Source organism: Rhincodon typus, chromosome 6 (assembly GCF_021869965.1).
Source record: "Rhincodon typus isolate 14 chromosome 6, sRhiTyp1.1, whole genome shotgun sequence".
Taxonomy (NCBI): Eukaryota; Metazoa; Chordata; class Chondrichthyes; order Orectolobiformes; family Rhincodontidae; genus Rhincodon; species Rhincodon typus.
The window spans coordinates 84,472,921-84,486,492 of record NC_063337.1 but is presented as its reverse complement, the minus strand read 5'-3'; the positions used below and the strand labels follow the sequence as shown (position 1 = coordinate 84,486,492).

The 13,572-nt window shown below is 38.8% G+C and overlaps 1 protein-coding gene across 1 annotated transcript in view; it reads right to left on the bottom strand.

The window, feature by feature from the left end:
• Positions 1-80: 80 nt before the first annotated feature.
• Positions 81-13,572, bottom strand: part of dis3 (DIS3 exosome endoribonuclease and 3'-5' exoribonuclease) — a 48,371-nt gene continuing 34,879 nt past the window's right edge. Inside the window, exons 16-21 of the mRNA XM_048598406.1 lie at positions 8,902-9,058; positions 4,757-4,971; positions 3,651-3,819; positions 2,980-3,138; positions 1,623-1,745; positions 81-347 (exon numbers count right to left, since the gene is read on the bottom strand). Of these exons, the coding sequence (XP_048454363.1) occupies positions 261-347; positions 1,623-1,745; positions 2,980-3,138; positions 3,651-3,819; positions 4,757-4,971; positions 8,902-9,058 (910 nt within the window). The 3' untranslated portion in view covers positions 81-260. The remainder of the gene's footprint in view (positions 348-1,622; positions 1,746-2,979; positions 3,139-3,650; positions 3,820-4,756; positions 4,972-8,901; positions 9,059-13,572) is intronic.

Here is a 13,572-nt window from a genome sequence, read left to right as displayed (position 1 = left end):
ACATTCTCCCGATTTTTTGAAATCAAAGCAGAAAATACTGGAAATATACTATAAATTCTATTTTTAAAAATGCAAAAGTGTATAAAAATTCAACATTTTATTCAAAACAATAACTTCTTGTAATATAAAAAACATGTAAATCATACAAATGATTTTATGTATTATACATGTATAATTATCTTTACTTAAAACAGACATTTTATGTTAAACGAACTGGAACACATTTAGCCAGAGTGATAGCCAAAAAGAGTGGAACTTTGTTAGTTTAGCTTAGCTTTCTTCATCTCGGGTTCTTCAATACTGGTATTCTCCTGTGCTGTATTTCTTGGAACACTCACTCCGGGAATCTATTACAAGAAGCAAATTCATTAAATAAATCTACAAAACTTTTATCTTGAGGTCTTTCAAATGCTGGATAGGTGGAGTGAACAGGTTCTATAGGTTGACACAAAGGAAATCTGGGTTCTCCACATCTAATTTTGAACCGCATTGTTTCTTTTGCCTTGAGGTAAAATTGCTAATTGGCGAAAGGCAATGTTTTAATGATTTCTTTTCAATAAATTTTAAAAAAAGGACGTATGCCGCAAACAATATATGGAAGCAATTTAGGGTCTGATGAGAAGTTAAACTACCAATAATTATTTAACCTTCCACATAAACAGCACCAAGGTATGTTTCATAAAGAACATGGCAAGTGCGAAACAATCTCTATGTTGTAATGAATAATGGTGTGGATTGGGGACTTTGATGAGAAAACATACTAGTTGGAACAAAACATAAAGATACAAATTTCTAACAAATGCTCTCCAAAACGTCACAAAAATGCTACTTGACAATAAATCAGGCAAACAAAGGGGGTAGGATTTCAGTCACAATGCAAAGAGTTACTCTTTGACTATGCATGTTTTAACAAGATAACAGATTTCTCTGTCCAAACTGCATGTACTGACAGTGACACCAATCATCCTCATGTATTTATCCTCCAGGAATAGACCACCTGTTAAGTGTGAATTGGCTCCCTCCCTTTTTTTTGGAAAATAACACAGGAATATATAATCTGGCTTTTCAGCCCTGGCATCGAACACAATGTAAAGAGTTCTTTACTCAGCTGCTCTCAATCGCCTATTTTTCCTACTATGTTCATCAAAAGCATTCCATACATTCTACTTAAATGGAAGGATTCAGAATCTGGGCAGAAGTGATCATTTTAAAATTAACCACGAATATGCCAGAGGTCAGAAAAACTAAAGAGCAAGCTAGATTGTTTGATGTTGATATTGCAATTTAAAAATTACAAGCACTAATACAAACATTCAAAACCTGTTTTTGCCTTTTTTTGTTGGTTCCCACATGATTCTAATTAAAATTTAAAAAGGGGCAGAGGCGTGCACAGGATACATGTGATCTCACAGTGGCAGATGCTTTCCATTGGTAAAAGATGCCATCAGCTGACAATGAATCAGGTACAGGTCATTTATAAAAGAGTCTCCTGGTCAAACAGGGGTGTCTGTTTATCATGGCCACAATTTTCCTGTCCAAATACATTTCCATTATTACAAGAGTTTACATATCAAATGATCAGACATCTGCAAGGTACAGTTTTATTTAAACTGAAAACTTACCACTGGCTCGACCAGTGCCATTCGAATCTTCTGGTGTTGGACATTTGATGCGTCCAATGTGATTGTCACGGTTACCTTATCAAACATATTGAATATTATGCCTTCTACTGTTAAAGATGGGACCTGAAAGAACAATAATAAAGATAAAAATAATAAGGTCTGTATTTTCTAAGTCTATTTGCAATATTGAATTCACCAGTTTGGAACATCCTAATTGCTGCATATGCAGCTGGATATTTATAAAGGAAAAGAATTTTAGGATAAAAAAGTAATATTTTTCTTTGACTTATAAAACCATCATAGGGTCATTGGGTTCTCTCATGTCTGGCTGATAGTTTTTGACTCCAATCCAATAGTATCATCTTCCCTTTGGAAGTGCGTTTGCAAGTGTGTTTAAAAGTGTGAAGTGATTCATTTTGGAAAGTCGAATTTGAATGCCGAATACAGGGTTAATGGCAGGATTTTCAGCAGTGTGGAGGAACAGAGGGATCTTGGGGTCCACGTCCATAGATCCCTCCAAGTTGCCACCCAAGTTGATAGGGTTGTAAAGAAGGCGTATGGTGTGTGGGCTTTCATTGGCAGGGGAACTGAGTTTAAGAGCCGGGAGGTTATGCTGCAGTTCTATGAAACCCTGGTTAGACCACACTTGGAATATTGTGTTCAGTTCTGGTCACCTCATTATAGGAAAGATGTGGAAGCTTTAGAGAGGGTGCAGAGGAGATTTACCAGGATGCTGCCTGGACTGGGGGGCAGGTCTTAAGAGGAAAGACTGAGGGAGCGAGGGCTTTTTTCATTGGAGCGAAGAAGGATGAGAGGTGACTTGATAGAGGTGTACAAGATGATGAGAGGCATAGATAGAGTGGATAGTCAGAGACTTTTTTTCTCAGGGAGGAAATGACTACTACGAGGGGGTATAATTTTAAGGTGATTGGAGGAAGGTATAGGGGAGATGTCAGAGGTAGCTTCTTCACACAGAGTGGTGGGCATGTGGAATGTGCTGCCAGCTGTGGTAGTGAAGTCAGATATTTTAGAGACTTTTAAATGACTCTTGGATAGGCACATTGAGGATACTAAAATGTAGGGTATGCAGGGTAGATTCATCTTTGTAGGATCATAGGGCGGCACAACATCGTGGGCCGAAGGGCCTGTACTGTGCAGTACTGTTCTATGTTCAATGATATCCTGGTAATCTGTTTGCATAAGCAACAAAAAAAAAAAAAAGAGATGGATCCAACCAAGTCTTCTGAAAGAAAATAGGTTTATATGAAATTACATGAGGGTTAATTAAGAATACCAAGCATATTATACTAAAGGAAAATAAAATTAGTTGTAAAAGGATGAAATGAAAGTTATGTACCTCTTGGTTGTACTGCAACTTTGGGGATTGTTTGCCTTTCTCTTCAAATAAGACAGTACCCTCCAAACCAAACTTTGGAATGAGGACCACAATGGCATTCTTTTTTACAAACAGGACATAGCCAACTTCATCAACAATTCCTTTGCTTTTAAAGAATAACTGCAATAACATTAGACAGAAAGAATTTAGAACCTAAAGGCAAACAAATTTGAGACACAAAAGCTGATTTGGCATAATAACTGAACTTTCAATAATAAAAAACAAATTTGCTTGCACTTGACAAAATCAGGTTATTGTGTCAAAAGAATGGGAAAAAAAACGCCTTATGGACATTTGATCACGTCTTTGCAGAGCTGTTACGTACGAATAAATGTTGTTTGATGCACAAGTTCTGCAGTTGTCTAATTTTAACTACAACAGGCTAAAGCTTCTGTTGCATAGATATATTACAAATTTTTTAATGATTTTGGTCGGATTGTAGGAAAGACAATTACAACAAAAACATATTTAATAAATATATTTGGTTTAGCCAGCTGGTAAAAATCTTCCAAAACAATAATCAACAACAAAATTACTAAAATTCAAGTGATCGTTTGAATCTTCAAATAAGGCTAATCCACTAAGTTGAACAGTTTCGAGGTACAAAATGTTGTTGTTATATTAATTTTTACCTGAGTATGGAATGCCACAGAAGCCCGCTGAGAATACTGTGCCATTTTGTGACGATAGTTAAGGTTATTACACAAAGCTTGTTGTTTATGCTTGTCCATGAGATCTGGGTAGGTAGAATCTGCATTAATTGCCACAGCCAAAAGACGATGTACTATTACATCAGAATACCTACAGAAAGGCAAACACAGACATCACAAGTGACTAAGTGATCAAAACCCAAAGAGGGTTAGTGAAGCTTTCCAACATCATATTATCGATATCCAATACAATACGGGATTCAAACAGAAGACTAGAATTATATTTGTGCAGGGATCACTATAATACTTTTTTTTTTTTTAAAATATATGAATGACATTTACTCAGTAAATACTCCAAAAAAAACATATCTGATGCTTGATCAGATCATGCAATAAAGTTAAAATTATTTTTGAACTAGTAAATTAAATACATCCAACTATCTCACTGGTGGCAATGTTCATCTAGGACAGGAATTCTTATAACTTCAACGAGGTTCACAGTAATTAAGTGAATTTAGAAGAAAATGCTGTCTCAATAAGACGCTTATGCATGAAACTCCTTTTCAACACAAGGCGTAAATTCTTCTCTTTCCGTCATTGGTTACTAATTTTAGACTGAAGAAAACACAAAAGCACAAGTAATGAGCTCCCCTCCATAACAAGGATTTCCTGTCCACTTGGATTGCAGCTATGTGGACATTATGTTTCCGCTAGCAGGTAAAACTAGGACTAGAGGGCATCGCCTCAAAATAAAGGGAAGCAGATGTAGGACTGAGGTCAGGAGGAACTTCTTCACCCAAAGGGTTGTGAATCTGTGGAATTCCCTGCCCAGTGAAGCGGTTGAAGCTACCCCGCTGAATGTTTTTAAGGCAAGGCTAGAAAAATTTTTGAACAGTAAAGGAATTAAGGGTTATGGTGAGTGGGCGGGTAAGTGGAGCTGAGTCTCAAAAAGATCAGCCATGATCTTATTAAATGGCGGGGCAGGCTCAAGGGGCCAGATGGCCTACTCCTGCTCCTAGTTCTTCTGTTCTTATTAGCTTCATTCATGTGCTAAACATCACAAAAGAAACTTATTACAAGATCCACACCTTCTGATTGGTGACGTGAAGTGAGTATAGATAGGTGAAGCCAGACCAAAGTGATGAAAGTCGGTATCCATTCCAGAGCAAAAATAAACTGCCTGCATCATACAACGTGTTGTCAGGATTCGCAGGAGTGTATTCAAATATGGGGAACCAGGAACTTCAGCTTTATCCAGAGAATCTGCTAAGGCTTTGGCTGAATCAGTCTTGACATCTAAATTCTAAGAGGAAACAAATCAGGCACCATTGAGTTTTTTTTTCAGCTTAAAAAAAAACTGTGCATCTGCATGTTACTGCTATGTCTGCATAACAGATTAATATTCACATTCTACCTGCATTCGTCATTGCACTTCATGAAGTAGACATCTACCGAATTACTTTTAATTGAAATATGTCCCAGGTATTTGCAAATGGCTTGGTCACAAAGACTCTGACACTGGTCACCCCCCACCCTGATCTCATTCAGAAGATTTGTAAATTATTTTACAAGGCCCTATTAAAAAACACATTTATTCAAATTCTAGGAGGACTGAGAACAAATGTAGTGGTAGTAGAAGATAGTATAGTGGGGGATGGACAGTATTTTGTGCAGCCAAGAGGGCATGTCCAGAAAGCTATTTGCCTATATAGTGCCAGGGATTTAGACACCTGCTCAAGGCTGGAAGGGGTGCAGCAAATATTGTCCATACATGCTTTACCCAGAAGTAGGATTAGGAAAGAAATTCTGCTTAGGTAATATAAGGACTGAGGCACTAAATTGAAGTGCAGAACCCCAAGGGTAATAACCTCTTGATTATTACCTGAACCATGTGCCAAGTGGCATAGAATAGATAAAATTAGTGAAATAAACATATGGCTCAAAGATTGGTGTGGGGCAAGTGGGTCGTGGTTTCTGGGGGCACTGACATCAATACTGGAGAAAGTGGGTACTGTACAGTTGGGAGTGTCTGCACCTGAACTGTGCTGGGACCAGTGTACTAGCAAGCTGTATAACTAAAGAAGCAGACAAGGCTTTAAACTGAACAACACAAGACAGAAATCAAGCTTGGCTAGAATCAGCATATAAGGGGATAAAGACAAGGCAGGACAGCAAAATATATAATGGAAAATTAAATCAGAGAATACCAGGAAGGGACAGAGAGAACAAACCTAAGAATGCATCAAAAGTCAAGACGAGATGTCACATATGAATGCATGTTGCATTCATATCAAAGTAAACAAATTGACTGTACACATTAAAGTAAGTATGATTGGATAAACATTACAGACAGATAGCTATGTGATGACAAGCATTGGGTCTTGAGTACTCGTTTTGCATAATGGGAAGTGAGTAATTAATAACCTCACAGTAAAGGCATCCCAAATAGCAGCGACAACAATTTGATAGGATTTTACATTCAATTTGAAAGGGAAAAAGAGTGGGTCAGTTATTTCAAACTTACGTAACGGTTACTGCACAGGTATGAAAGCTGAACTAGAATGGGGGATACTACGCTGGGGACTAGATCAATTGAAAAGCAATGGCAAACATTTATTGGTTTATTTCATTTAAAAAAGTATATTCTTATTACAAAGAAACATTTTAACAGGAAGACCCATCATCCATGGTTAACTAAACAAGTGAAGGAAAGTATCAGACTTAAGCAAAAAAACATGCAATCGCACAACAACGAGAAGCAGGTTGAATGACTGGACAGAATATAAAAGCAGCAGAGAATGACTAAAAGATGAAATCAAGAGAAAGAAATTAGGAGTATGAGAAGGTAGAAATGTAAAATAAAAAGGAAGTTTTTCTACAGGTATTTAAAAAGGAAAAATAAAGAATGAGCAATGTGAATGTTGGTCCTCTAGTCAGTAAGAATGAGAAATTAATAGTAGGTAATAAAAAACAGGTGGGTGAAAAGAACAAATATTTGGTTTTTGTTTTCACAGTATTAGCTGGGGTACATCAGGAGATTAAAAGGAGGAAGGAATTTAGTAAAATGATAATTACAAGGGAAGTGGTGCTGAGAAATTTAACGGCGACAGAATGATAAATCTCCAGGTCCAGTTGAGCTTCATCCTAGGGTCTTCAGAGAGATAGTTAATGACCCTGTAGATATATTAGTGTTAATTTTCCAAATCTTGCTAGAATCTGGAAAGGTTTAATCAGATTAGAAAGTATCAAATAATTTTCCTTTACTCAAGAAGGGAGGGACAGAGAAAGGAATCTACAGACCAGTTATCTTCTCCATGACGGATGTCAAGTTATCAGAACTGATTATGAAGATTATAATATCTGGACACTTGGGGGAAAAACCTCAGGCTAACTGGAAGGGTTATCTTGCTTTTATGGAAGGAGAATTATATTTGACCATGTAAGTGAGATGAAATGCTTTGAAAGAAAAGATCTGCTATGGATAAAGGGGAGCTGTTAGACACACTATTCTTGGAAATTGCAGAAAGCACATCAGAGGTAAATTCACAAAGTAGAGGACCATGGTGTGATATCATAACATGGGTACAAAATTGGCTGGCCGGAAGAAAGCAGTATGGATAAATTGGTCTTTTTCTGATTGCTAGGATGTGACGAGTGGAGTACTGCAGGGGGCTGTACTGGGACCTCAGCTTTTTACAACTTACATACATGAATAAAAAAATGTTTGGAGAGATACAGACCAAGTGCAGGCAGGTGGGACTAGTTTAGTTTGGGATTACGGTCGGCACGGACTGGTTGAAGGGTCTGTTTCGGTGCTGTATGACTATGACTCGGATGATGAGATCAAAGGTAAGGATGATAAATTTGAAGATGACAAAGATAGAAAAGAAAGTACACAGTGAAAAGGACAGAAAGATGTTCCAAACAAAAACAAAGAAGTTGAGTGACTGGGCAAAAATCTGGCAGATGGAGTATTATGTGTTATTATGTCAAAGTTATTCACTTTGGCAGGAAGAATTAAAAATAAAACAGAGTATTAGTGAATGAAGAAAACTAATAAAATCAGATATGCAAAGAAATCTATGTACACCAAAGTTAGTATGCAGGTACAGTGTGGAACCAAGACAGTCTATGGCATGTCATCCTTTATTACAAGAGGAAGTGAACACTAAAACAAGTTTTGCTTCATTTATTGAGGGCATTGGTGACATCCAAATATAGTTTGCAGTTTTATTCTCCTTATTCAAGAACATAAATTGGAAGTAGTTCAGAAAATGTTTATTAGATTGATATCTGAAATGAATGCATTGCCTTGTGAAGAAAGAATGGATAGACTGGACTTGTCTACACGCTGGTTGAGAAGAGTGAGGAATGACTTAATTGCTGTGTCTAAGAACATGAAGCACAAAAGGTTATGTGGGGCAGTGGTAGCATCCCTATATCTGAGCCAAAAGGTCCAGGTTCAAATCTCACCTGACCTGGAGGTGTGTCACAATGTCTCTGAACAGGTTGATTACAAATGGTGTTTTCCTTAGGGCTCTTGTGGTACAGTTGTAGTGTCTCCACCTCTGAGCCTAGATACCCAAGTTAAAGTCCCACTCGCTCCAGAGGTGTGTAATACCAACTCTGAACAGGATGATTAGATAAAACATCTAGAAGAATCTGAATGATCTCAACAAGTGGAAGAAGGTCACTGAATATTTGTAAGACAGAGATAGATTCTTGTTAGACTAGGAAATCAAAAATTATCTGAGATAGATGGGAATAATAATTCAAGACACAAACAGATCTGCTGTGGTCATATTAGTGAGAAGGAGGATCAAGGAGGCTAAACAGCCCACACCTGCTCTTAAATCGGATGATTGTATGTATGTTAGTAAACTTTACCTTGTATTGTTTCTACACTGGAAACAATAGAATCCATAAATTAGATCACCTAAAAGTCATCCTCCCATATTTTTATAATACTGATGAAAACACCAACCTCATCCAAAACAACAACATCAAAACTTATAACATCAAATTTGTATTCAGCATGGGATATCAGGAAAGAATAAATCATACACTATTTCACTCAAAAAACAGGCAGAATGTTGTGCAATTGAAATAATTTTTTATACTGCTTATTCAAATTTGCTCCAACAGATGTCTCATATGTTAGTAACTTGAAGTCTCATTCAATTAAGACAACATTTGGAACAAGCATAGTACAAAGTTTGATTTATTTGCTCACCTTGGATTTTGCTGCTTTGACAAGAATGTCATAGTTTGACGGTGGGGGAGCTGGATGTTTTCTGAGTAAAGCACATTCTGAAAACTCTTCATAAATTTTCTTTGCAACGGAAATATTGGCCAGCAACATGAATTCTTCTACCATTGAATTAGTTTCTCTGTAAATTAAATTAGAAAAAATGTTAACAAATACTTCAGCAAGAAGGTTTAAATGGAAGTTGGAGAATCTATCATACTGGACATTTATTTAATCAAACACAGAACATCTGATGCTGGAGATCTGGAACAGAAGCAGTAATTGCTGAAGAAAAGAAACTCAGCAGGTCTGGCAGCACCTGTGGGAAGAAAGCAAATATAACATTTCAACTCTGGTGACTCTTCATCAGAACTGTTAGCAGCTCGGAAAAAAGTGGTATTTAAGCCGAAGCCAAAATTGGGTGGGTGGGCGGGGAACGAAGTGGAAAAGTGAGTGGATAGGTGGAGACAGAGCCAGGAGTGGGGGGTTGAGCGGGGAGAGAGCGAGCAAGTGAGCATGAGAAAGAGAGAGAGAGAGCGCGAGAGCGAGAGCGAGATAGATAGATAGATAGAGACAGACAGAGAGACACAGACAGACAGAGAGACAGAGAGAGAGAGAGAGATACTGAGACACAGACAGAGAGACAGCACGCGATATGAAAGGAGCAGGTAGATAAGGGGATTTTGGATTGCAGGTGTTAGGGGTGCTCCATGACAGTACAACACAATGACTGACAAAAACCCCAAGAAGCTTTTAGTATGTTTAACAGGGATTACAGAGTGTGGAAAAGGCTTGTGCTCTCAGCACTTAAAACAATAGCTGTTTGTTAAATTTCAATGTGCAACATTCTTTGCTATTCCAAAGATAAAAATATTTCATACCAATTAGTTAATTCTCAAGTTTTTTCTAATCAGTTATAATACTATAAGTAGGTTTTAATTATGATTCTTCAAGAAAATTCCAGATATAGCTTCCTAATAAACTGTAAATTTAACACACACACATACATAAAATCACTAAACAAACATTAGAAAGGTTTAAAAACTAATTATGAGTGATAGATAGGGGCCTCCCTATCTCTTATCAAGGACAGTGGCTAAGAAAGTTGGAATGGTGGGAAACCTCAAAGAAGACTCTGTAACAGTCTTGTACAAAATAGCAGAGAAAGTCATTACAGTTGGGAGATAAAAGGTCACAAATGGCCATGGAGTGTTCAGTTTCACATATACCAAATGGGGCCACTCAGATCACAGCAACAAGTGTTTACTAATAGAGTGATGTACTGGAAACCCAATCATAGTTGAGCAACTCAACACTAATTAACCAACAGTATACAGGGGAAGGAAGTACATGCTGCCACATTAATGTTACAAGAAAAATGTAAGAAGACAATGTACTTATATTTAAAATTAGAGCGTCATTGACTTCTTCTGATCCGAGCTGAAGATTAAGGGGGTAATTGGACCCTCACATTAAGGCCAGATTTGGGGTAGTCTTTGGCCTCTCCCTGCATCAGTGGAACGCATCAATAAATTATCACATGACTTGAACTCTGTTGTGTCCTGATAAGTTATTACCTCCATAAACTCGTTCCAACAGCAAGCCAGGACATTTATCTAGCAAGTGATACAAATTGGTATGGACGACTGCAGCTCCAAATAAACTTGAAATTAGACATCACTCTGGACAAGCAACCCAATTTACTGGCACATATTCCACCACCAGCTCACTATAGCTGTCATTGTGCACGATCTACAAGACACACTGCAGCAACTCACCATTGACTATAGGAATGTGGATACATGATTGGCTGAATGATAGCAAACAGAGTAATGGTTAATACATATTTTTCAAGTTGCAGGATGATACGTAGTGAAGTTCTTCAGGGGTCAGTATTGGGACTTAGACCTTAAAATGCAGGTGACAATTTTAAACTTTCCCAACACAAAAATTGGAAGAATTGTAAACTGCGTGAGGAAGACAGTGTAGAACTTCAAACAGAATTTGACAAGTTGGCGGACTGACCTTTATCTTCCACCTATCTGCTCAATGTGGAGAAGTAGGAGATAATAAACTTTAGTACAAAGATCATGGAGACACAGTATAAAAGAAAGGAGACTATTCTAAAGAGAGTGCGGGTACAAACAGACCTAGGTATATTTGTGCATAAGTCATTACAAGGTGGGAGGACAGGAGGAGAACCATTAGCAAAGCATTTAGTATTCTAGGGTTCATTAACAAGGGCATCTAGTATTCAAGAAGGGAAGTTATGCTGAATTTACATAAGACACTGGTTAACTGTAAGCTGGAATATTGGAGTATCTAGGTGCCCCACTTTATGCAGAAGATGAACTCAGTGGGGAGAGTGTAGAATAGCTTTACAACAATGGCTTCAGGGATGAGAAACGTCAGTTATGAGGACTTGAGAAATTGGTACGGTAATCCTTCAAGATGAGAAGGCCGAGAGGATATCTGATAGAAGTTTGCAAAATCATGGGGAATTTGTTCAAAGTAGATAGGGAGAAACCATTCATAAACAGATCGAAATGCATAATGCACAGTTTTAAGGTGTTTTGCAAAAGAAGCAAATGTGAGGTGAAAAAGAAAACTTTTTTTCAAATAGAGAATGGTCTGGTTTGGAATGTAGTGTGGTGGAGGCAGGTTCAACTTGCGGATGACACCAAAGTTGGTGGAGTTGTGGATAGTGCGGAAGGATGTTGCAGGTTACAGAGGGACATAGATAAGCTGCAGAGCTGGGCTGAGAGGTGGCAAATGGAGTTTAATGTGGAAAAGTGTGAGGTGATTCACTTTGGAAGGAGTAACAGGAATACAGAGTACTGGGCTAATGGTAAGATTCTTGGTAGTGTGGATGAGCAGAAAGATCTCGGTGTCCATGTGCATAGATCACTGAAAGTTGCCACCCAGGTTGATAGCGTTGTTAAGAAGGCGTACAATATGTTAGGTTTTATTGGTAGCGGGATTGAGTTTCGGAGCCATGAGGTCATGTTGCAGCTGTACAAAACTCTGGTGCAGCCGCACTTGGAGTATTGTGTACAGTTCTGGTCACTGCATTATAGGAAGGATGTGGAAGCATTGGAAAGGGTGCAGAGGAGATTTACCAGGATGTTGCCTGGTATGGAGGGAAGGTCTTATGAGGAAAGGCTGAGGGTCTTGAGGCTGTTTTCGTCAGAGAGAAGAAGGTTAAGAGGTGACTTGATAGAGACATACAAGATGATCAGAGGATTAGATAGGGTGGACAGTGGGAGCCTTTTTCCTCGGATGGTGATGGCTAGCACAAGGGGACATAGCTTTAAATTGAGGGGTGATAGATATAGGACAGATGTCAGAGGTAGGTTCTTTGCTCAGAGAGTAGTAAGGGCAAAATAGTTCCTGCAAAAATAGTAGACTCGCCCACTTTAAGGGCATTTAAATGGTCACTGGATAAACATATGGATGATAATGGACTTCAGATTGCTTTCACAGGTCGGCGCAACATCGAGGGCCGAAGGGCCTGTACTGCGCTGTAATGTTCTATGTTCTATGTTCAACTGAGATATTTAAGAGGGCATTAGATGATTATTTAAATAGTAATGATATGCTGAATTATGGGAAGTGTACGTAATTTTGACACAACATCAAAATGTTTAGAGGCGGTGCATACATGATGGGCTGAATGGCCTCCTTCTGCATCATACCAAGTCTCCAAACACACAACTTCCACTGCCTTGGAAAGGAGCAACAGTAGAATCCACATTATAAGTGAGATGTGATTACACTGGGCAGGTTACAGAGGAGATTTATCAGGATGTTTCCTGCGCTAGAGAGTTTCTGTTACGAAGACAGAAGATTGAGTAGGGAAATGATTGAAATGTATAAAATTACGAAAAGGGACAGATAGACAAGACAGGAATGAACCTTTCCCTTTGACAGAGGGATCAATGATCAGGGGCATAGATTTAAGGGAAGAGGCAGAATGCTCAGTGAAGATATGAGAAAAAAAACTTTTTGTTTTCAGTGGCAGCAGCACGAGCCAGGGTGCTGATGGGAAGGTAAGGTTGTTTTTCCTGTATAAAAACTTACCTCGTGCAGCAGCGGCCTTCTTGTTTTCAGCGGCGGGTATGTGGAGAGAACACGAGCCAGGAAGGAACTAATATATTCGGGCATTGGCTAAACCCGAAACACTACACGTGTAGTGTCTCCCACCCATCCTCCTCCTCTAACAAAAAAAAGACTGTGTGGAGGGTCGGTAAGGTAAGGCTTGTTTTTTTATTATTCTTATGGAAATCTACAGTAGAGGGAATGGAAGCTCGGGCAGTTGCATGCTCCTCTTGCAGGATGTGGGAGGTAAGGGTCACTGCTGGTGTCCCCCTGACTTCACCTGCGAGAAGTGCACCCAACTCCAGCTCCTCAAAAACCACGTTAGGGAACTGGAGCTGGAGCTGGATGAACTCCGGATCATTCGGGAGGCTGAGGGGGTGAGAGAGAGGAGTTATAAGGTGGTCACACCCAAGGTACAGGAAAAAGGTAGCTGGGTGACTGTCAGGAGGGGAAAAGGTAGTAGGTAGACAGTGCAGGGATCCCTTGTGGCCATTCCCCTCAATAATAAAGTATACCATTTTGGACACTGTTGTTTGGGGGGGGGGGGGGGGGGGGGGG